The sequence below is a fragment of the Eleginops maclovinus genome, chromosome 6 (genome assembly GCF_036324505.1).
Source record: "Eleginops maclovinus isolate JMC-PN-2008 ecotype Puerto Natales chromosome 6, JC_Emac_rtc_rv5, whole genome shotgun sequence".
Lineage (NCBI taxonomy): Eukaryota > Metazoa > Chordata > Actinopteri > Perciformes > Eleginopidae > Eleginops > Eleginops maclovinus.
The window spans coordinates 5,984,186-6,009,383 of record NC_086354.1 but is presented as its reverse complement, the minus strand read 5'-3'; the positions used below and the strand labels follow the sequence as shown (position 1 = coordinate 6,009,383).

Here is a 25,198-nt window from a genome sequence, read left to right as displayed (position 1 = left end):
CAGAAATAAATACCACGTCTCAGCAACAATTGTCAACGGGTCACAAATTATTACACAACGCAGAAGTTACACGGTTACACCAGTTATTAGCCTACCTGGTCATACACTCGCTTGGATGGGCGGGATGGATCTGCGGCCACTAACTCAAGCATCTGCTGTATAAGAGCAGTGGTTGCCACCAAATCTGCCTCCGCTGCATGTCCATGCTGGCCAGGTTGGGTGATGACATTGATGTCGGGATCGTCCCCGTTGACATCAAATGTATTGGTTTTCATATAAATATTGCACCCGGTTTGGGCGCAACGCCAGTACATTACATCATTACGGCATTTGTTCCGCAAGTAGCGGTATTCATCCAATATAAGACATTTCCCCCCCCGTCTATTGGCTATTTGAATGTATGCCATCCTATATGCATGTGACTAAGCTAGGCTAATCAGTTAGACTAGCTCAGTTAATTGAGGGCCATGCATCCGTCACGTGAATATTTGAAGAGTATGATTCCAAAACGGATATCCGTTTTTAAAAACATTAAAAAATCATGTTATTTAATTGTGTAGGCCTATTCCAGGAAATATCTGTCAAATTGCGTTTTTGTTGTTTTGATTGAGTAAAGATATAGCCTATCAAATAACAATATCCAAAAACGTTTCTACTGAAATCAGGCCTAGGCCTACTTGGAAAACAAATTGTAAAACATATTTATGAAAATTCATTAAAATGGTGGATATAGTGTTTTGGAACCAAACTCTTAATGTTCTGTCTAATGAAGATATAGAATAGAATATAGCCTAACTTAAATTGTCATTGCAAGGATAAAGGACACAAGAATGTATTTGTCACATACTTAGGCTACATGCGCTAGATAAAATGTAGTGAAATTGCATAGAAAAAAAGAAAATTGAAAATAATAATAGGCTACATAGTTTGTGGTAGATTTGTTTCAAGCATCTTGAGGAAGCTGGTGGAGATATAGGCCTAGCTATGGAGATGAGACGGGGCTCTTCTCAACGTCTCTCCTCAGTCCTCTAGCTCGTTCCCACTGATCTATAAAGAATGATGGGGCGGTAACAATGTTATTTCTAGATCAGTGGGAACGAGCCGGAGGACCGAGAAGAGACATTGAGAAGAGCCTACTAAACAAGTCCGTCAGTTAGGCATTATCCATTCGGTAGATTTCCCTTCGTTTTGTAGCCTATTGTTCTGTATCTTCCTTAATGCCAGTTTGCCGACAGTAATTGCGTTATCACAGCTATAACATAAACAAATTCCGGCACACAAGAAGAAGGCTGTTATTAAGAGTGATTTATTGTATTCTCAAAAACGACTTTACACGGGACTTCTTTGTGAATTGATATTGGCCGGGTTTCCCAGATTTTTTAAGAAGCTCTTAGCGCTAAGAGCCTCTTTAGGGGAGCTCTCAACGAATCACAGCTCTCGTAGAGCGCTCCTAAGACGCTTATAGCGCTAAGAGCTTCTTAACGAAATCTGGGAAACCCGGCCATTACTGTCGTGGATAACTGAGGAGGCTGTAAGATTTAACACAATAGCCTAGACAAAACACACAGCCTAAAGTATTTTAAAGAGTAGGGTAATCAGCCGGACCCGCTGTTAATCTTGGCTCCACCCGAAGTGGAAGCAATCGGAGTGGTAGGCCTAGTCCCCCTGTGGATGTCTTTGGCACTCATGGACGCTTCCAATAGCCCTCTCGTATCCACCGCCACGTCTCTCATTCGTCATCCCATCAGCTCTGGTTCACAGCTCCATAGAATTGGGAGCAGCCTCTGAAGAACGCTCGCATAGCATTTTATTGCCCTTGAGCGACTCTTTTGCAGATCGGATGCAGGGAGATCGAAATTGGGTAACGAAAATTGAGTGCTAACCAGTCAGTGCATCCATTACAACAATAGCCTATATTATATAACACAACAAATAAACGGAATTATAGGTAAAAAAGACAAGTAATAGGCTAACAAACAACCATAGGCTTCATGACGTAGGCCTATAGGTATCAGGGTATCATTTAAAAATACGTGTGTTTCTTAACAGGTAGCGTCTTGAAACTTTCTTCTGTCAACTTAAAGTCCAATCAAACTTCATTCAAAGGAAGTCCATAATTCAAATGAAATTGTTTTCTAACGAAAAAGACCAAACTTAGGCTTCTAGAGCTCTACTGAAGCACTTCTTAATTTAAAAAAAATGTAGGCTATTAAATGTAGGCCGCAATTTAGGACAGGCCGGCTCGTTTTGGTCACAGTGCATTTGCCTGAAGCTCTATGGGCTGCACACAGTTTTTTAGTGCAAACTAGACGACCATTGTATAGCAGTGCCTAATGATTCTGGAATTCACTTTGCTGCTGCTGTAGCTCATACTTTGCGGCAGTTCGCTATTGCTTTCGGTTTGAGATCCAGTGAGGGCCACCCAACAAATTATGCCACACAACTTTTGTTGAGTTGTAGTAACAAAAACAAATGATTTAAAAATATATATTAGATAGGCCTATGTTAGCAAATTGGACCAGACAGAGTTTGCTATGTTGCGCCGGTTTAACTTTGCTGGTGAGAAAGCATCACACAATCAAGATAACCAACGTAAAACACAACTGATGGACTTTGAGGGCAAGCGACTGGTAGCGACGTGTCGGCATATAGGCTAGGCTACTATAATACTACTACTAATAATAATAATAATAATAAACTTTATTTATACAGCGCTTTTCTTGAACAGAATCACAAAGTGCTTTACAGATAAAATAAACAAAATAGCAACAACAACAACAACAAAAAGGGTTAATACAAAATAAACAATGACAAAATTAAACTTATTTAAACCCTTCAAAAGCTTTGCGGTATAAATGAGTCTTAAGGAGAGACTTAAAATGTGTGACAGAATCTGCCAACCTTAGTTCCTCAGGCAATTCATTCCATAATTTTGGAGCTAAGACGGAAAAAGACCGGTCTCCTTTACTTGCAAGGCGGGACTCAGGGATGGTTAATAAGCCTGCCTGCAGACCTCAATGTACGGGTAGGACGATAGGGCACTAACAAGTCTGAAATGTAATTGGGGGAAAGGTCATGAAGAGCTTTAAAAGTTAAAAGAAGAATTTTAAAATTAATTCTCCAGATTGGGAGCCAGTGAAGTGCTGCTAGGATATGTGTTCACACCTTTTAGTCCTAATGAATGATGATGGGTAGCGGGCGGGTGTGGATATCAATTGTTGAAAAAAAAAAGCATTGCCTCGGGTGGATGGCGGGTGGATTATTGATAGCTGCGGGTGCAGATGACATTAGGCTCATCCGTGGTTCTCAGGATGTTGGAATTTGATACAGGAACCGTGAAGATAAATTGAATAAAAAAAATAAAAATAATAATAGGACTGTCGGAATGGCGGTACTAAAATATGTCTGATATCGGATGTTCCATGTCGGAATAGCAGCATGTCTGACAAATAGCATGTCGAAGTGGCAGGATGTCGGACTGGGGGCATGTAACCCGCTAATGGCTACAATCACAGAACAAAGACGATAACAGCTACAGGCGCGGTACTTTTATCTTCCACAGATCATTTTCAGGTTATATCATTTCATTTTGTGCCTTTACTGTGACATGTTTACATGTTCAAAAGCTCTTTATTTTTCTCATACTGCCTCTTTTCACCCTCTGTCGGAAACCAGAGTCCAGTCTGCACTTGGATTGGATGTTTGGGAGAGAAACTTCATCTGGAGGCAACTTTTGGATTTTAGCCTTTTTGACCATTATAACACTACAGGAAAGAGAAAAACCCCAAAAGCATAATGGGAGATGAGAATCTAACCAAAAACCATCGACTTTTAGACAAGGGATACAGCAAAGTGCTTAAAAGCTAACCAATTTCCTGGTTTAGGACTCCTGCAATACTCTGTTACACTTTCGCCTGAAAAAGCGACTACATAATAAAAGCCAATTACTCACAGACAAACTGACTGCCAGGCTGTTGTTTACCACCAGAGTGAAAAACGAGGACTCATCTCCACTGTGGCGTTTTGGCAGCAGATCTGTTCACAATGCATCATCCTTTTTTACAAGACTCAAGGCTGCATTCAGCTCCACAGTGCAACGGTTTAATAGCTTTACTATTCATTTGATCATGGCAATTGACCTTGTTATGCTGACAGCCTTTTCACCCTAAACTTGGCTTTCAGGAGAACAAGTGGAGACACTCTTTGATTTGTTAGTTGTCGCCACCAGGCAAGTGATAAATAAATATGGTAAAGGAAAGTCTAATTGCAGAGCTGAAAAATATGTGAAACTGATCTGATATAATAAACTGCAGCTTCATTACGAATGTAACACGACACTACAGCCTGGCATTTAGATCTTGGATGAACTTATTCGCAGCATATTCATGTAGGTTAACATTGCTGCCTCCAACTGATGATGGATAACTGACATGTAGTTGCATGTTACTTCTTCAACTGCATCTTCATCAGAATTAGAAGGACACCCATCCCATGTTTTACAAACCTATTTCTGAGTAATCCTGACCTTCTTTTCCAACCGTTGCATGTTCATCCATCTTAGTTTGAGCACTGTCAATGTTCAGCTCCTGATGCTGTATTAGATAACTCTCTGCCTCATCGCTAAACAGACACAAAGCGCTTCAATAATTCGAGTCATACTCGGATTCACCGCTTCATTAAACTGGGTTAGCGTGGCCGCGTCCTTAGCCCCTGAATTATAGATCTGGTACAGCGGAGAACACTTGCTGCTTGAAGACTACAAGATGGAAAATTGTTGTTTTCCACAAAGTGCATATGCAGGTTATGTACTGTACATATGCTGCATAAGTGCAGAATATAAGTCTCTTACTTTTAAACTTCTATTATTTAAATTAAGAACATTTCTACTGCGTATGCGCCAACGTGCATTCAGTTGCTCCTGCTACATTTGTACTATTTTAACTTTCTTATGTTTCTTATTTCCTACGTGCTATTATTATATTATTATCTTCTATTAGTTACTCATCACGCTGGGCCTTCTTAACCTTCTTGTTTGTATTTGTTGCTGTTGAGGTATGCATCTGGAGTGTAGTTTAATGTGCTTTACGGAAACATGGCTGCACCAGGATATATCTGACAGCAACATTTCAACCGATGGCTTCCTGAACGTTCACAATGTTTCCATTAACAACGTTTTATGATAAAAAAAATCTGAAATGACATAGATTTATGAACTTGTCAATTGACAGAATAGTAAATCACTTGCTATTTTGGAGTTGCCATTAGATGCAGTAGCAGTATCGATGTGTCCTAAACATGTATTTATCACCACTAAGCCTTACAGGATAATTCGTAGGATCATTGCCAAAACATTAAATATGTCTTCCCCAAACAAGGCAACAATCAACATCTGTAATCTTGATAATTTATGGAAAATGAAATGTTTCCCGAATGGAATTGATGAACTGCAGATGTGAAGTTCCACAAATGGATGTCAATTTTCTGAAATTATTTTCAGGAACAAGAAGCACATTTCAGACAATTTTGAGCATAGGTTCTAACTGAATCTGAGTGCGTATGAAACGCACCTGTTTCCTCTTATGGACTCTCAGGGACCTTGGGCTCAACAGCGCCCTCTGTGACTGGATCATGAGCTTCCTAACGGGCAGATCCCAGGCAGTGCGGATGGGGAACATCACATCCTCCACCTTGACCCTCAACACCGGAGCCCCTCAGGGTGTGTGCTCAGCCCTCTCCTCTACTCCCTGTTCACGCACGACTGCGTGGCCACACACAGCTCCAACACCATCATCAAGTTTGCTGACGACACCCCCGTCATCGGCCTGATCACAGACGGCGGCGAGATGGCGTACAGAGAGGAGGTCAGAGCCCTGACATCTTGGTGCCAGAACAACAACCTCCATCTCAATGTCAGCAAAACAAAGGAGCTGATTGTGGACTACAGGAAGAGGCAGAGAGAGGCACACACACCCATCACCATCGACGGGACTCCTGTGGAGAGAGTCAGCAGCTTCAGGTTCCTCGGGGTAAACATCACCGAGGACCTGACATGGACACATCACACCAGGGTCATATCCAAGACGGCTCGACAGCGGCTCTTCTTCCTTCGCAGGCTGCGGAAGTTCAACATGGACTCCAGGATACTCTGCAACTTCTACAGGTGCACCATCGAGAGTATCCTGACTGGCTGCATCACCGCCTGGTATGGCAGTTGCACCGCCCTCAACCGTAAGACTCTACAGAGGGTGGTGAAAACTGCTCAGCACATCACCAGGACGGAGCTGCCATCCATGGAGGACCTCTACACCCAGCGGTGTAGGAAGAAGGCCGGTAGGATAATAAAGGACCCCCATCACCCCAGCAACAATCTGTTCTGTCTGCTGCCGTCTGGCAGACGGTACCGCAGCATCCGGACCAAGACCACCAGACTCAGAGACAGTTTTATACCACAGGCTATAAGACTGCTGAACTCCTGAGCTGTGTGAATGTCTACTCACATCTGTTTATAGTACACACACACATACATATATATATATTATACACATCTGCCATACATATCTGTTCATAGTACACATATCTATATATTATACATATCTGCCATATACATCTGCTATACATAATATATGCATCTGTCCATACCTCCTCATTCAACAGTGTAAAGTGTTTAAATACTCTCAATGTATTCCACATATGTATATATTTCACATCCTCAAATCTTTATTGTTGTTATTGTAAATATTCTTCTCTCTTTTTGCACTATTTTATTTATCTTATTTGCACCATGTATGTTGAGTTGTTGGAGGAGCATGGGACATAAGATTTTCATTGCCAACATATACGTTGTATATGCTGTGCATATGACCAACAAAACATTGAAACCTATTAAGTGTTTGTGTGACAAAGGCTAATCATGGGTCAGTCTGAGTTTACCCACATGGTTAATTGCCAAATGGTCAGGTTCATTTTTGTAGAGATACATCAACCATTTAAACTGACAAATAGGAATCATGAGAGTCACTTTTTAACAGTCCATATGTCTATATGAAGTTGGATGGAGCAGCTACTGTAGCTTAGTCTAACCTGATCGATCCAATACGTATTTTTTAGATTTTTAGCCTGCAGTCTTGCGGACACACTTGCCAAAGCATGAATTCAAGGTATCAGTATGTAGCTATTTCACATGTGTTAATTTAGTTGTTGTTGGTATCTAAGCCCCGCCTCTCTCCAGAAAGTCTGGTTTGAGTGACAGGAGTAAACACAAAGGATACCGTAAAAGTGGCGTGGTAAATGGGGGGCAAATCGTTGCTTCGTGTCCGGTTTGAATGCACCATAACAGCCACAAAGCAGTTGTATCATAGACCTATGCAGAACGTTTAGTGTGTTTCTTATGGGCAGTTTACATATGAACATTGGACAGTCAATTTACCTGCACACAGTACATCTAATAACACCACTTTAACAAACATCACAAAAAAATTCATCCGAAGGATGAAACAACACAGAAATGTAGCTTCCAGTCCAATCCAAACATTTACCAAGAAAAATTGCCCTGTTTTAAAGTCTATTAAGAAAGGCTTTAAAATAAACCCCCCCGGAAAATTCTCAACGGTGTTGGAAGCTCAGTATCTACAAAGAGGATATAGACGGACGTTTTCATCAAAACCCCTTTCACTGAAATATCTTTAATCCACTACAAATTACATAACGGAGCCAAATTGAAAAGCATAATATGGTGGATTCAAAATGTGCACCAGTTCAGGGTTGTGTCATGACATAATGAAAGACTGAGAGAGAGACGAAACACTGAAGTTCCCTCACGCCTGTCAACTCTTAGAGATGAATTTAAAAACAAAACAGGACAAACTGACACGCAGAACTGAGCTAAACTCTCTGTTTAGTCAGAAGGCGTCAAGTACGAACCCCCCTTCTCTCTGGATAAATCCTTAAAAATGGGAGTGGGACTATGAAGAGCCGGATTGGGAGGGTTACTTTAAAAATGTGTTCCATCACATTACAAATTACCTGTAGAAAATGTGATCAGTATTTCAATTTAAACTTACAAAAGCAGAGATAAAATATGCTCTTTTACAAGAAACTGAATATCCTCTTACTTCTTTACATGGATTAAATCAGGTGTCCACATACTGAAATGTCCTAACCAGGACAACCACAGGGAATACAAAATGATTCAATTATAAAGGTAAGCCTACAGAATAGTATAGTTTATAAATGTTGTTTTAGCCCTACTGTGCTATTTTGGTTTCCCATTTTCCTGTAGTGTGTTATATAGGTTTTAGTGCATGTAAATGGTCTGCAAAGGCTGAAATCCCAGTTCCCTCCAGAGGGAGTTTTCTCTCCCAAACACTCCCACCTGTTTGAAACGACTCCTTTGGAATCCTTGGTTTACTGCCATTACATAATGACATCACTTCAAAACACTTTCATTGGCTAGCACTCCAACACATTGTACAGCTAACCAATCAGAGCTGACTGGGCTCTGTTTTCAGACAGAGGGTGAAAAGAGGACAGGCAGTATGAGAAAAATGAAGAGCTTTTTGAACATTAAAACATGGAAACATGTCACAGTAGAGGCATGGAATGCAAATATGAAGTTGAACATGAGCAGAATAGGATCCTTTCAAATAAATCCTTGAGATTTACCTGCCTTCCGTGACTACACTGGGTCCTTGCTAAAGGTTAGAACTTTTGGAAAACGAGTCAGAATGAAACCTCCTTGGAGACAAAGTGGTCTAGGAACATATAAATTTGCATTAGGGCCACTACAGAAAGTGTTTTTTTTTTTTTTTTCTGTTACTCCCCAATCGTGATAAAGAGCACACAAAAAGTCAGTGCTTTGGTCAGGGAGCCACTTCCTCCATGATTACGCATTAATCTAATACAAAAACTATGAGCTCTGGCACTTCCCAGAGTCATTCATATTTCAATGCTTGTGAGTAACTCACTCAGTGTGGCCCGAATTTGAATTATTAATAAAGCAGTGTAATTCTACTCCAGCGTGTAATTGGGAAGACACTCAGTGAGCCAGAATGATTGTGGCACAGATGTCTGCTGCGCCGAGTCCAAAAGGCTTTAGCCGAGTGCATATGTGTGAGTAGTGTATGTTTGTGCACATGTGGAACAGAAATAGAAAGAAAGTGCAGGAGAGTTCGGGGGCAAACTGAACGAAAAACAAGATGAGGGTTGTCTGCATGTGAGAGCGCAGCCTCTGATTATCAGGCTTCAGCATAACTGGAGCATGATGCATTAAGGTGTACGCTGTGCTATATGTAATTAACCCGTGTAAGAACGATTGTGCAGTCACTGGTCTCTTCCATTTACATAATGGTGAATTCCCAATCTCTCGCATGTTAAGATTAGATGCACTCTGTGTGAAAACACGCCCTTCCCTGCGCTGTTAAGACAGCAAAAACAATCCCCACTCTAGCAAAGTTTAATGATCAATTTGAAGCCTGGTAGATTTTGATTTTAAAGTGAAGTGTTGCATGTGATTGGAGCGGTAAAGTGCAATGCTTAAGATATGGAAATGAAAGTCTTACCACAAAAACTGAAAGTACTGTTACTTTCTGAGCAAATTTAAGAAAGATATATATTATATTAGTGTATTATAATGTGCAAACATATGGTCATCAAATGCCTTTCTTTAATCAACATACAGCCAGGAATTTTCTTGAGGGATCAAAAAAGTTTAATCTTATCCTTAAATAGTACAATGATTTGATGATGAGCAGGATAACTTATCTGGTTCAGACTCTCCAAGGTAACTAAAGCAGTCTAATACATTAATGGGGTAAAATGAACAATATTCGTCTCTGGATTGTTGTGACTTGCTAAGATAACTACTGACATATGCATGCTAACCAGTTAGCGCTTTCCCGCTTTCGATGTAGGCCTTCATTCAAAATGCACTAATACTGTATACGCTAAATAATAATTTTAGTTAAGTAATAAGTTAAGTCTGAATAATCGTTTTGACTTGATGTCAAAGATGTCTATATTTTGTTGGCACAGACATTTCCTGAAATTAGCATGCTAACCAGCTAGTGCCGGCCTGTTTTGCCTTGTTGTACATAACAAAAATGCACCAAAGTACATTAAATGTTAAGAGGTTATCGTGTTGACTTGATGTGAACGAAGTCTTTCTACTGTTGGCAGAAAAATCTACTGAAATTAGCATGCTAACCCGCTAGCAGCAGCCCATCTTGCCTTGTTGTCACTTGCACCCTGAGAGGCGATACAGAGTGACAGATGCACAGATCTCATTATGGCTTTATAATTCTACCAAGTGGCCGGCACCGGCAGGTAATGTACCAGAGAAACGGGATAAATGAGATAGATGATAGCCATTTACGAGTAGGTGAGTTTCTGTTGCTTGAGATATTCGCATAAAGTCCGCCCTTGAGTGTTTTCCCCCCTTCTCTTTTCACTGCAGTGTGATTATGGCACAGTTGGATCCACTCAAACTGAAAGACGGATGTGATGGAGTGGATCTCACTAGCAATCCCTCCATTCTGGATACAGCCTCGATCCGACACTTCTGTGGAGCATATAATGAGGAGGGCTGAACAGCAGTAGGGACGACTTGTATTATAATTTGACTTTTAAGGGGACAGAAAAGTTTCCATTTTGCCTCCAGCACAGAAAAAACATAACACAAATTCCTCCACATAAAACGATAGGCCTACGAAGTTCAAAAAGAATCATGGCAAAATCCAACATCTATTTCTATTGTTGTTTGTAGAGTCAAGTAAAATCCCAAACAAAAATGTTTTTCAGTGTTGGCATTTGCTGAATTTTTACATTCCAACATCAAGTCAATACATACGAGATTTCCATATAAATGGCTTTCTTCTCGTCCCAGATCTCTATCTTTGTATTCTGCAGCCAAAAGATGAATCCCATCTTCATTTATCTTTAATTGGATTTCCAATATAAACTTGTTATCCTTCAGAGGTCTCTTTATGTCTAACTCCTCGCACACAACTTTCTGAGGGTGACATCAGAAGCTTTGCTTGGATTTTCCATTATTCATCGATGCGACTGGCACATTTGCAGCCAAGAAAATGGACCAAAACAAGGCAGAATACCCTCTGAAAGATTTGTTCGGCTTTTGCTTGATTAATTTCTTGAGCCACATTACGCACTTTAATTCCCTCCCACAGAAATGTTTAAAAACACTTCAAAGATTAAAGCATGTAAATGCTGGGTAAACCATAGATGGGTAAGAAATGAGGCCAACTAAGAGCCAATTTCCCTGTATATAAGGTCTGGAAAAAATTAAGAGACCACTCCACATTTTTCTTAAATCTTTATCTCTACATGTATGGCAGCCAAACAAATGCCTGTTGAATTCCAACACAGAGAAAATGTGTCAGTAGTTTATAGAATACAATATTTTATTATTTTTTTTTAAATCATTTAACTCAAAGACATGTCTATAAATAACAAAATATAAAAGATAATGCTGAAGTGGTCTCTATTTTTTTTCCGCGGTTGTATATGTCACATGACTTTTGCCCCTGCCACGCATCTCCAAGACACTAGCACCAAGTTTATTAACGCCAGTGGTGGAAGTTAAAATTAATTTTACGTTTGAGACCATTTTGTCTGATTTGTCCAACTCACCTCCACTTTTGCGAGAACTGGCAACACAGCCCTTCAACGTTTGTCAAACTGCATCATCAACTAACGTTTGCAAACCCTTGGCTAACTTCTTTGCTGTGTAAGAATCCAATAAATAGAGCATCTACGGTAGAACCAAAATCTTGGATTCAAACAGGTTTCATGATATCATGCTCACAGACCTTCACTATTCGGCCTTAACATCATTATTAAATGAATTCCTGCAAAGGCCTTTTGTTGTTAGTCATAAACGATTTGTTATAAGCTTTGGGAGTTGACTTGTGTGGGCAAACAAGTATTGTATCCCAGCATGCATTTCACATAAAAACAGCACAATTGGATTTTGGCCAGAAAGCCAAAGGCACAACCATTAAAGCTTTAGTATTTCCTAACCAGGTTAAAGGTTAATGAATAAATAAGCAACAGTGAAAATGTATATAAACCGTATAACATACAACTATTTAGGAACTAGTCAACTGATCTCTTGCATAAGGACTGTGTTGATCATATTTCCTTGACATTAGTTGACATTCAGACTCTCCTCACTTGTTCTTGGTACGTTTCCAAATCAATTTTAAGATTTTACTTCTTACCCTTAAAGCAGGGTTGATGGTTTAGCTTGTGATATTGCTGATTTTTTTCCAAAGCAAAGCTCAGGCATGGCTCTGCTGGCTGTTCCTAATTCCTGGCTTAAAATGTAATGAGATACAGTTTTGCAGAGTGCATTCCTCAGCTATGAACTCAATGCCTTACAAAATCAGTGACATCATATTCATCTTGATGTAAAAAAACACCATTATTTATTATTGTTTTTACCTTGTTATATTGTTGGGTATTTTATTCACTTTCTTGTTCTTATTGTTTTGGTGGTCTGGTTTTAATTTACATCATCGCAGTTTTGTCATGTAAAGCCCTTTGTAACTGTCTTTGAAAATGATGCCTTAATAAAGTGTATTTGTTTATTATTATGTTTAAAAGGGCTGTTTTATCCCTGTTAGTTTCAGGCATGGGAGATTAAGACTTCAAACACGTTGTGAAATTCCAAAATAATTTGTCCGTGATAATTTGCTTCGACATTCATGGACAACCAGAAATAATTTCATTTGAAAGATGAATTTAAATCTCTGAGTTAAAATTTAAATATATATTTGCTGCTGCCACACACTTGGCTGATGGCAAAGTTGCAATTCTTTAGTTTAATTGGGCAGTTAATATTGTGCAACAGCCCTGCCATTGTATACTCTCAGCTCTTTATATGCACATCTCTTTCCACACTGAGAAACAAATGGAGGCAGTGTGCTGTACGATGTTGTTTTACTGTAAATGCATTAGGATAACATTTGCCCGCTGAAGACCTAGTAGGGTTAAAACGCCTGTTCACTTGTAACACATTTCTGAAGCAATTTTTCTCTGCTTTTCCCCAAGATATCATTATTTATCAATGCAGTGCTTTGAGCTCCATCTGATATCTGTAATCCCAGGAGAGAAGCAAGCAGCCATGGGAGGAAAATGGAATTAGCATTTAAGAAAGAAAGAAAACAATTAATAGCTGGTTCAAGCCTCCCACACATGAGAGGCCTCTGCTTAGTTTTGGAGACGTCAACTCGCCTAACCCCCAATAGGGCCTATGTGTGGGTGCGCTAGACTGGCGCAGCTATAAGTGAGCGAGCCAGAGATTCTCAGCTCTAACAGCTTGGCAGAGAGGCAATCGAGGCCTTACTGTGCACTCTCCATCAGACAGCGTTGAGTATTGAAGTGTGTGGGCGAGTGGAGGCAGGCTAGGCGGCTGAACGGCAGCCAGAGCCGAGAGAGCAAGGTAAATCAGCGACCAGAACGCAGCTGCTACCGGAGTCTAATTAAATATTGTGTGAAAAACAACCTAGATGGAGGTGTGACAGCATATGCAGATGCATTTCACAAAATGCCACCATAATGTCAGCCAGAGCTTCTTGTTTTTTCTTATAGTAAAAGATTTGCACATCTGAGTTATTAGAAAGAAAAACGGTGAAGATTGGGTGGAATAATTATCTAAACAGCCTGTTGCAAACATCTACCACTGTTTATGTAACAACCACGTATGTCCCCCAAGGCGGCGAAAATCCTGGTCTAAATATTGAAGCTAATAGATAAGTGCCTTAAATGTGCATGACTTTAAATGGCCAGCAGGGAGTGACTCGAATCGCTGTGAAAAGAAGTTTGATTGTATAGAAGACTCTGAAAAAAATTACCGTACTTCTCTCTTGGTTCATTATCTCAGTAAACTTTTTCCGGACGTGTTAATGGTCTCAATTGATCATTTTAGCTCAATACAGCATGATGTACATCCAGGTTAATAGAATCTATCAATAATCACCAGAAATAAATCCAATGGGCAGAACAGATAAGTAGTCCGTCAATTATACAGGTTTTTGTCAATCGTTTATTCAAAAGAAAAAGTGTTGGGATAGTATCATTATTACCAAAACGTTCCGTTGCAAATATTTACTACCGTTTATGGACCAACCATAGAGCCAAAGCTAAAGCCAAAGGTGATGCAGAAGTACCTTAAACCTGCATTATGTCAAATTGCCAGTAGGGGAAAAAAAATTCTGATTGTGTAGAAGTCTGTGAGAAAATTATCTGACATCTCACTTTATTTATTACTTCAGAAAACTGTTTCCTGATGAGTTTATGGTCTTGATGTTGTGTTTTACAGCATGATGTGAATCTTGTAAATGATGGTCTTATGTAGTGTACAATCGACGTTAAGGCCGTATAAGGGCTGGGCTACCATATGACTGACAGGTTGATACCACAGTAAAGACAGCTTCTATGCAAGTGCACTCTATGTTTTTATGTAGGAATCTGAACCTTTTCATTGTTTCCAGTACATCAGACTTAATTGTAACATTAATTAGTATAAGAATGCCTTGTTCAGTGGCCGGTTGGACTTAGCTCCACCCTCTCCTGTCACTTCTGATTCCAAAAAGCAGAAATACCAAAGCCATAGCATCCAAAATTGCAGTCTACAATCCAACTGGTGATGTCACAGTGACTACATCCTTTTCCTATATACAGTCTATGGATGCCCCTCATGTTGGGACCAACTGGTTTGAATAATAAAGCTAAACCTCTGATTTGTCTACTTTTGTGTGTGTTGGTTGCTCTGACAGACATTGTTGTAGCGGTTACTTTGGAGATTAAAATATCCATAACAAAATCATGACAAGCCTACAAAAATAGGACCCAAGTTGAAATAGACAGGAAGTGTCCTTGAACAATGTCCTTGATGCGAGCAGCTGAATGGTTTTCACTTACTGCAGGTCTCCTCTGCCTCATCAGAGCCATCGGGACACTCTGGTTCCCCGTCGCATCGCCAGCGTCCCGGTACACACTGGCCATTTAAGCAGGCGAACTCTGCGGGGGCACATGTCTTCCTGGCTGCTCAGAGAACGAGCAAAACACAGACAGAGAAGAAAAAATTGTGAAGACAATAGCGCAAAAGAGAGCTTAATCTCTGTCATGAAACTGGGCACAGTATCTGATCATCAGGCTCATAATTTCTCCCATTACAGCTATGCAGCCCTCTCCTGTGTTCTCCATCTCTCATGATATATCTCATTATTTATCTCCTTTTTCTGTTGAATTTCTAGAGAGATAGAGGAAAGAGTCCTAAACCCCGGAAATCAGTTAGAATTGTACCTGTGACGTAAGTTGTTTCTTTTTATATTTTAGGTAAGATGCCTAAAAGAAAGCTAATGATTAACACAAGCTCAAAAGATTTTCACAATTTGTTCTACAAAATAAAAAACACCAGTAAATACCCCACTGGTAAACGTCTGAAGTTTTTATTTGTCTTAGAAAATGGTATTGACCACATTTAACTAAATTTGACTATATCTGCTAATATCCTGCTGAACAACAGCCGCCATTTGCTTAGCTGTGTTTACATTAAGTGATGCGATAGTTCCAAGATAAAAAAATAAAATTAAAATACGATTAAAATACGACCAAAGTTGTGTTAATGTATTAAAATATTGTTACTGAAAATAATCGCACTCATGTATGACACCGAACGTTAGCCGCCATTAGCTCAGTGGTGATGTGGTTCGCTTGTAGCCTAACGTTAGTTTTTTACTTCTACCAATTGCGTATAGGCTTTAAATAATACAAAGTGGTGGTAATCCTGCTATACAAACTGTGTAAGTATTATTACCGTGTGTTTGCCAAAGATCATCTTTTCTGCAATTCAATCGCAAAGTCCCTTTTTTTTGTTGAAGGATCAATTTTTCTGTCGAAAGTGAAAAGGAAAACTTCCTTGTCGGCCAACCAAAATATGTCATCACTACCGTCTCCCCCTTCCGTCCCTTCATCTGCTGGTCTCCAAAAGTCTAAACTCTCTTTCAGGTTTTCCATCGCAGAGCACTGGATGCTAAATGCTGAACACACACGCTCAGCGAAGTTAAACCTTTTACCTCCCAAACCCGTTTATCACAGAGAGCTACAAGCCAGCAAAGCCACGGGCTGATAAACATGTGAAGCGTGTCGAGAATTGAATTTAAAAAACATGTTAGGAAAACGCCATTTAAGCAAGTAGAAGGAAATCAAGAGTTATCAAATTGTTCACGTAACAGCCACCAGCTTTCCACGGTTGCTACCTAAATCATGCTAACCCTGGGTGTTCAAAGAGAAACGTGTATTTCACACTTTCCACCTGTAGCACCTAGACTGCAATCTTGGAGAGTTAGCCAGAAGCAGACAGAGGTCAGAGACATTGGATTTCCTCAGACTGTTACTCCAAGAGGACCTGCAGTACGTAATAAATCACCGGCTAAAAGGCCCTCGGCTGAGCTCCGGGGTTGTCACAAAGCCACAACCGTTCCTAAGATGGCCCTATCTTGGCTCTGATGCTGCAAATTAGATATAGCATTTAGAGCTGTGCGGGGAGCTTAAGATTAGCGGAGGGGTTGTAAGGAAAGAGAGCAGACAGTGATTTTCCCAGGAGTCTGATATGCTGCACTCACACTTAACTCTGATCCCAATTCTACAACAACTGTTATTTGGTGGCAAAGAGCAAAAAACTGCAGAGTGCCGACTGTCACAGTTTGACTTTTTAATGTTTTGTAAGTATTTCGGGGAGTTCCAGTCAGATTCTTTTCTGGCATTTATCATGGGTCAGTCACAACCGCATAAAGGTGTACACAATTCACAATCTACGCGCAATACATTGAATGACTGAAAAAAAAAAAAAAGTCATAATCTTTGTTCAAACAGAAACAAATTATATATTTCAATATTTCGCCAAAATCCCGAAGTCATCAAACAATAATCAAATTTAGGAAATTCCAAAATATCTTAAACTTTTGTGTTAAAGAACAGTCCACATAAGTAAAGTTCAGTTCATTCAAGAAGGTATAAAAACAATCCAATTGAAGAGCAACGAACAAGCACAAAATCTTCAAGTAAACATTATTTTAGTCAGTCATTATATTACTTAATTAACTGATGTTTTTATCCGAAGCGACTGACACTTCAATATTGTAGACGTGACTACGGGAGCAGTTTGGGGTGAAGTATCTTGCCCAAGGATATCCCCAGAGTAAGAGCACCATCCAAGAAATGGGTCAAGATACATTTTAGCCAACCCAGGATTTAGGAAGGAATGGAATCAAAATAAATATGCAATATTAACCTTATTTTCCATATTGATTTTTCTTATTCTTGTGTATTATCAAAAATACTGACATTTAGGCGACTTTTATTCATTATTCCATTTAGGACATAACTAAAGCGGAGCAATGCCATGAGCCCATGAACAACAACAGTTAAGTGTCGGTTTTCTTAACTGCTGAAGTCGCTTCAACAAGTGAATTAAAGAACGAGCAAATTATTGTGTCAGCACTGGTTACAAACAGGCCTGCTTGTGAATCATATGCTAACATGCTAAGGTCTTCTGTGATTTTAGCTGAGCTAAATCAGAACATCTTTGGTTTAGAGGGTCTAATTGTTCTTCGTGAAGTTTGGTGAAAGTGATCTATAGACCTGGAACATTTTATGTGAAGGGAGCGCTGCGTCAGATTCCCTTTAAAAAATAGTTATTTAAAATGCTACATTGCTTCTCAGCGACTGATCGCATGGTGAATAAGAATGCAATCTGGCCTCTGATTATTTTTGGCATGCAGTAAAGATACCAATCATAATTTAGTTTTACTGAGAGCTGAACTCCTGGAGTTCTTCACCCTTGTTTTGGAAGGACATTTTCTTTAAAAATAAGTGCTGTGCGGTGGATGTCATTTATGCAAATGAAGAGTGGTTCATGTGCATTTCCAAAGTAACTGATAAATATATAAGAAATCTTTTTAAAGTCTTACATTTGAGAATGGAATGTGTTGTAACTGTGTCAGTGATAACGCATTTAAACCAGTGGAAACTCTGGACCCTTTTTCGAGTCCGTCCTCGGACACCTTTTCTTTTTAGCTGTCTTTCATTGCGCATAAAATTCCTCAGAATTTTAATTCTCAAATTTACAGTACGGATCGCCATCTATGATGTGGTTGTAAGTCTTCTAACAGCGGCTACGGTACAGGGAAGCCTGCCGCAGAGAAGCACTCGGATTAGAAACGGCTTGTCTCTAATTCTAAATCTTGTTTAATTGCCCCCATTCTCAATTATCTCCTGTGTCAGAGTGCCAAAGTCAAACCGATAAAGGCTCATCTTGGCTTGTTGATGCTATGAAAAGATATTATGAAATGTCTAATAGAGTCGCTCCAATAGGACGGCGGCAAATGTGTTATCAGCCTGCAACCACAATCAGCGAGCCTTGTTTCAATTCACTTCAAAAAATGTAAATTACCATTTGTTTTTTCCTTCTCTGCAAACGGTAATGAACTGACTCCATTTAACTACTCAAACACAGTCCCACGCCTTTCTTTGTTCCTTCCGGTGTCTCCATTATCTGAAACCCAAGCCCGTTATATAGTTGTCACCCAAAAAAAATAAACACAATCTTGTTTTTCCTAGATTGCACAAAGACCGTAGGTTTTTCCGGGCGCCGCTTAAGTGCCACTTGCCACCTCATTAGAGAGTAGGACTGTGCCTTTGTTAAAAAGGTGGAGACAGATGATTATGGGACAAATGAGGGTTATGACATCATTTTAAACAACACCTCCCTCAAGTGTATAAACTCATTAACGCTGTTCTCGCATTTAAAGACTCAAAACAAAAACTCGGGTGTATCCAGCAAGACACGGCACACAGTTTAGCAAGAAGCAAAGGTGATTTATCACTTTTGTAAGTAGGTGTAGCTTTAGAGAGACACACACACACACACACAGGAGACCATGAGGAACAATACAATGTTTAAAGGAAACCGAATAATTAGATTCACACAAATCCTGGAAGATAGAACAACATTTTTATTGAAATAATTAACTTATTTGACTCCCATGAGTTTAAAAAAGAAGAGGAGGAGAATTGCGTAGGCAGTTTAAGTGCTGGTTGAGTCTTAAAGAGGACCTTTTATGCTAATTTTCAGGTTCATATTTGTATTTTGTGCATACTGTGACATGTTTCCATGCTTTAATGTTCAAAAAGATCTTTCTGTTTATCTTACTGCCTGTCATCTTTTCACCCACTGTCTGGAACCAGAGCCCAGTCTGCTCTGATTGGTTAGATTCAACAACATTTTTATTGAAATATGTCATTAATTTGACTCCCATGAGAGGAAAAAAAAAAGAGAAGAGGAGATTTGGTAGGCGGCACATTTGCCGGTTAAGACTCTGCTTAAGACTTTATTTGATCTTTTGACAAAGACCTTGAAAATCTTCGGCTACATGTCCACGTTGTGAAGTTTCTCTCCGAACAATCTCAACTTCTTATCCACCGGAGCCTGCTACTAATTTCAGCGGAGGTCTACAGGGGCCATGGTTCACTTGGCAATAATTACCTAGGCCAGCTCATGCCATCTGCTAGGAAAGTCTATCTGTTTTAATTAGGAGAGGTTTTATAAAATGTTACGCTCTTAGGGGGCTGAGAGGAAAGAGTGACAGGAGAATGAGAAGAAGGGTAGATAGAAAAGCTGAGAGGTTGCAGTAGTGAGTAATAGCAGTGGGGATGGAGAGTGACACACACAGTAATAATGCTTTATGGAATCTAAATGGAAAGTGTGATACTTAATAAAAGCAGACAATATTACTGTAGGAGGCAGGGATAGCACTTACTCAATGTTAATCTCTTAGACAAGCACTGCACATGTGAACACACACACACACACACACACACACACACACACACACACACACACACACACACACACACACACACACACACACACACACACACACACACACACACACACACACACACACACACACACACACACACACACAATCCCTGGTTGACACATCAGAGACACATCCCGGTGCCTCCGAACAAATATCTTAAGAAACAACAAAACAACAGCGATCCAGAGTTGTGTGACTGACCAATCATGAGCATTACAAATGGGATGTGACACGGACAGAATGAGAGGGTTCACCCAGCCATGTTATGTCTCCTGGAGGAGGAACAGTGGGAAGGAGCTCCACGCTCCGACAACCCCACCTGGAGCTTTGTCCTCTGTGGCTGCTGTTTCATCTTTCTTATTTCACTGTGAATGTGAGTGGTAGACCAATATACAATTACATTACCTTGGTTTATGTTGAGCTTTATATGAGAATAAGATATAGGGACGTCAGTTTAGCTCCCTGCTAATGCGACTAATGTATTATTTTCCTTAGCAGCCTAGATGTGTCAAGAGTATAAAAGCTGCAATGAAATCTGTGTTAGCATGCCTGAGGAGCAGCTAAACAGGCTGTGTTGTGGCTCAGTTTATGTCGTAGGTTGAACAAATATAAGATGGTTGAAGCCCCAGGCTTCATTATCATTGTTAGCTTCCTTCCACAAATAGCGATGCATTCATTTAGAGCTCAGTTTTTTATTGTTTCTTGTCAAACTGCACCTTTGGGAGTTGTAACTTCTCCACCCTACTTGTATGTATAGGCTTCTTCCATCATCCTTTCATTGAAAAAAATTAAAAAACAGATATACAGTATGTACATCTTTTTGTCCCGATGTTTAACATGGGATAGTTTGGGGCCACACAACTGCTCTACATTTTCAAGATTTTATTGTCATGTGCGCAGTTAATACAGTGTAGATATGGCAATGAAAAACTTAAATCCCAGGCTCTTCCAACAATGCAACATAAATATATATAGGACATAAAACTAATAAAACCAAAAAGTGTGAGTCAAGAATAGCCAATGCTCATGCTAAAGTGGATACTAATAAAGAATAAGAATAAGTAGCCTTAACGGGGAAATGTCTGAGAATTTGACTCTCAGAACATTTATTTTCACATAACAGCTCTTTTCTTCCATAAGCTGTACATTATATATAGTGCCGATTATAGCAAATGTTAGCACGCTAACACGCTAAATTGAGATGGTTTACATAGCAAGCATTTCCAGCTAAACATCAGAATGTCAGCATACCTGGTTATCATTAAGCTAATGCTTTCTTAGTTTGGCTAATATTGGTCCTCTTAATTCTGACTTAACCTAACTTTATAGTATTTTTCAGAGTACCAAGAATATCATTTATTGAAAGCCTTTTTTTCTGATTTGTTGCTTCAAAACTTAAATGGTGTGATATTAACCTTAATTTGAAGATGTATGTGTGGGTATAAAGTAGCTGGATGTACATTGAATCCTTCTTGTCAAGAACTGAGCTCACTCAATCATTCAGTGACGTTCAAGAGCAGAGCAGCAGACAGCCTCCAGTCATCTGACATTCACATTCTCTCACACACACACACACACACACACACACACACACACACACACACACACACACACACACACACACACACACACACACACACACACACACACACACACACACACACACACACACACACACACACACACACACACACACTTTTTTTTTTTTTTTTACCATGAAGGATATTAATGACAGCTCTTTTCATTTGGAGGCCCCGAGAAGCTTAATAGGTAATGCAATGATAAGCACATTCTCCTGGGCATTAGAAGACAAATGGCCTCATTAGCTCGAAGTGAAGTAGGCGAGTGTTGTCGAAGCAGGAAACGTAATGTATCCTGTTGGCTTAACCCGCCATGCAAATGACTAAACCTTCCAAAATGAATGGGGTATCATGGTAGCATAGAAAATACAGCATGGCATCAACAAGCTTTGAGATCAGCTGTTTTTAAATTGCAATGATTACAGAATCAAATTAGGCTAATTTGAGCGTACAGGTTTGCAGGAAGTGCCAGATGCACACGCAGAACTTTCGTATCTAATTTATAATCTAATATATCTCAGCATAAGATTCCACCTAGGTGAACTCAAGGTGTAATAAAGTGAATGAGTAATTTCTCCGAGTGATTCCAACTCCTTATCTAAAATGTACTAAGCCTTGTTTCTGTCAGTCAGGCCTGTGTGTACAGAATTTAGCCTCTTGGACCAACAGAAAGACAAAAGGGACTAAGCTATAACCTGGTTGGTTCATTATTGATCTAGATCAGAGCCACAGTAGTAGTGGCGTCTACAGATTCAATCTCTTTCTCTCAACCTTTTTACCCTTTAGAACAAATTAAGCAAATCCTAAGCTAAAGATAAAATTAGGAAGGTATATTAGGTAGATTGCTAACTCTCTTTTGGTAAACCCAATTTGGACAGCAAACTTAATGAAATTACTTTGATTTTCTTCAAAAATAACATTAACCTTATTGTTATTGGCCAGAGGTTGATTGTATCATATGTTGTATTTTTAGATGAATTAATTATTTGTCTGTGTTGTGTTTGCAACCCCCCCTTGCCCCTTTACTCATCACTAATACTATTATCATTACATGCACGGTGAGTCATTTTCTGCCACTAAGCATCCCTCAATTAAAAACAAAAGGCAAAAGATGGCATTGTAAAGTAGTGTGGGGTCATGTGAGTTCTTGTCCTCACCATCAATGGTACCTTGGTTAAGATTCCTTTAGTGCTAATCATTCAGAGTCGATTTATCAATAAAATCTTTCAAAATGTAAAAAAAACACTGAATAAAGTAGTTTTGCAACGTGCTGCCAGCTTATCTTGAACATTTGCTCAGCTTGTTTGTCTGACAACTTAAGATCCAGATGTCTGATGATTAAAATCGTTCATTCAGTTAAAATTAGCTCGAAAACAACCTAGATCCCTTTCCGATGCAAATTCAGTGTCATTACAAGCCACCAAATGCAAAACAACCGTTATTTTACAGACATATTTCTGCAAGTTAAAGATAACTTGGAAACATTTAGTATCATGCAGGTAACATAGGTCTTGTCATTTTTACGTATTTATCAGGGGCGGCTTTAGCTCAAGATTGGTACATTGGTCATCCACCAATCAGAGGTTAGGTGGTTAGAACCCCAGGTTCTACCATCACGTACTGTATATGATGGGCATGAACCAGTGGCTGAGCAGATTGTACTGTGAGAATAAATTAATATATTGAAACAGAACAATAAATGATATGATTCACTGTTTCCCGACGGACCATATTTTGAACTTCCGATCGTACCGGATGTTATTGTTTTTAGCCTCAGTTAGCATGTAGCTTTTATCGTATATGAGTAGAGGTTTCAAGGTTTCAAGGTTTCAAGGTTTTATTTGTCATATGCACAGCAGATACAGCGTATATGTTGGCAATGAAAATCTTATGTCGCGTGCTCCTCCAACAACTCAACATACATGGTGCAAATAACATAAATAAAATAGTGCAAAAGAGAGAAGAATATTTACAATAACAACAATAAAGATTTGAGGATGTGAAATATATACATACAGTGGGGCAAAAAAGTATTTAGTCAGCCACCAATTGTGCAAGTTCTCCCATTTAAAAAGATGAGAGAGGCCTGTCATTTTTATCATAGGTATACCTCAACTTTGAGAGACAGAATGAGAAAAAAAAATCCAGGAAATCACATGGTAGGATTTTTAATGAATTAATTGGTAAATTCCTCGGTAAAATAAGTATTTGGTCACCTACAAACAAGCAAGATTTCTGGCTCTCACAGACCTGTAACTTCTTCTTTAAGAGGCTCCTCTGTCCTCCACTCGTTACCTGTATTAATGGCACCTTTTTGAACTCGTTATCAGTATAAAAGACACCTGTCCACAACCTCAAACAGTCATACTCCAAACTCCACTATGGCCAAGACCAAAGAGCTGTCAAAGGAGACCAGAGACAAAATTGTAGACCTGCACCAGGCTGGGAAAACTGAATCTGCAATAGGTAAGCAGCTTGGTGTGAAGAAATCAACTGTGGGAGCAATTATTAGAAAATGGAAGACATACAAGACCACTGCTAATCTCCCTCGATCTGGGGCTCCACGCAAGATCTCACCCCGTGGGGTCAAAATGATCACAAGAACGGTGAGCAAAAATCCCAGAACCACACGGGGGGACCTAGTGAATGACCTGCAGAGAGCTGGGACCAAAGTAACAGAGGCTACCATCAGTAACACACTACGCCGCCAGGGACTTAAATCCTGCAGTTCCAGACGTGTCCCCCTGCTTAAGCCAGTACATGTCCAGGCCCGTCTGAAGTTTGCTAGAGGGCATTTGGATGATCCAGAAGAGGATTGGGAGAATGTCATATGGTCAGATGAAACCAAAATAGAACTTTTTGGTAAAAACTCAACTCGTCGTGTTTGGAGGAGAAAGAATGCAGAGTTGCATCCAAAGAACACCATACCTACTGTGAAGCATGGGGGTGGAAACATCATGTTTTGGGGCTGTTTTTCTGCAAAGGGACCAGGACGACTGATCCGTGTAAAGGAAAGAATGAATGGGGCCATGTATCGTGAGATTTTGAGTGAAAACCTCCTTCCATCAGCAAGGGCACTGAAGATGAAGCGTGGCTGGGTCTTTCAGCATGACAATGATCCCAAACACACTGCCAGGGCACCGAAGGAGTGGCTTCGTAAGAAGCATTTCAAGGTCCTGGAGTTGCCTAGCCAGTCTCCAGATCTCAACCCCATAGAAAATCTTTGGAGGGAGTTGAAAGTCCGTGTTGCCCAGCGACAGCCCCAAAACATCACTGCTTTAGAGGAGATCTGCATGGAGGAATGGGCCAAAATACCAGCAACAGTGTGTGAAAACCTTGTGAAGACTTACAGAAAACGTTTGACCTCTGTCATTGCCAACAAAGGGTATATAACAAAGTATTGAGATGAACTTTTGTTATTGACCAAATACTTATTTTCCACAATAATTTGAAAATAAATTCTTTAAAAATCCTACAATGTGATTTCCTGGATTTTTTTTTCTCATTCTGTCTCTCATAGTTGAGGTATACCTATGATAAAAATTACAGGCCTCTCTCATCTTTTTAAATGGGAGAACTTGCACAATTGGTGGCTGACTAAATACTTTTTTGCCCCACTGTATGTGGAATACATTGAGAGTATTTAAATACTTGTGGAATGAGGAGGTATGGGCAGATGCATATATTATGTATAGCAGATGTATATGGCAGATATGT

The 25,198-nt window shown here is 39.7% G+C and overlaps 1 protein-coding gene across 2 annotated transcripts in view; it reads right to left on the bottom strand.

Annotated features, from left to right (window-relative positions):
- The window catches only part of LOC134865954 (low-density lipoprotein receptor-related protein 8-like), a 148,950-nt gene that overhangs the window by 94,082 nt on the left and 29,670 nt on the right, over positions 1–25,198 (bottom strand). Inside the window, exon 3 of one of the 2 annotated variants that reach the window (XM_063885815.1) lies at positions 14,938–15,060. The exons of the other annotated variant lie outside the window; for it this stretch is intronic. Coding sequence (XP_063741885.1) covers positions 14,938–15,060 — 123 coding nt within the window. The remainder of the gene's footprint in view (positions 1–14,937; positions 15,061–25,198) is intronic. 2 annotated transcript variants of the gene reach the window in all.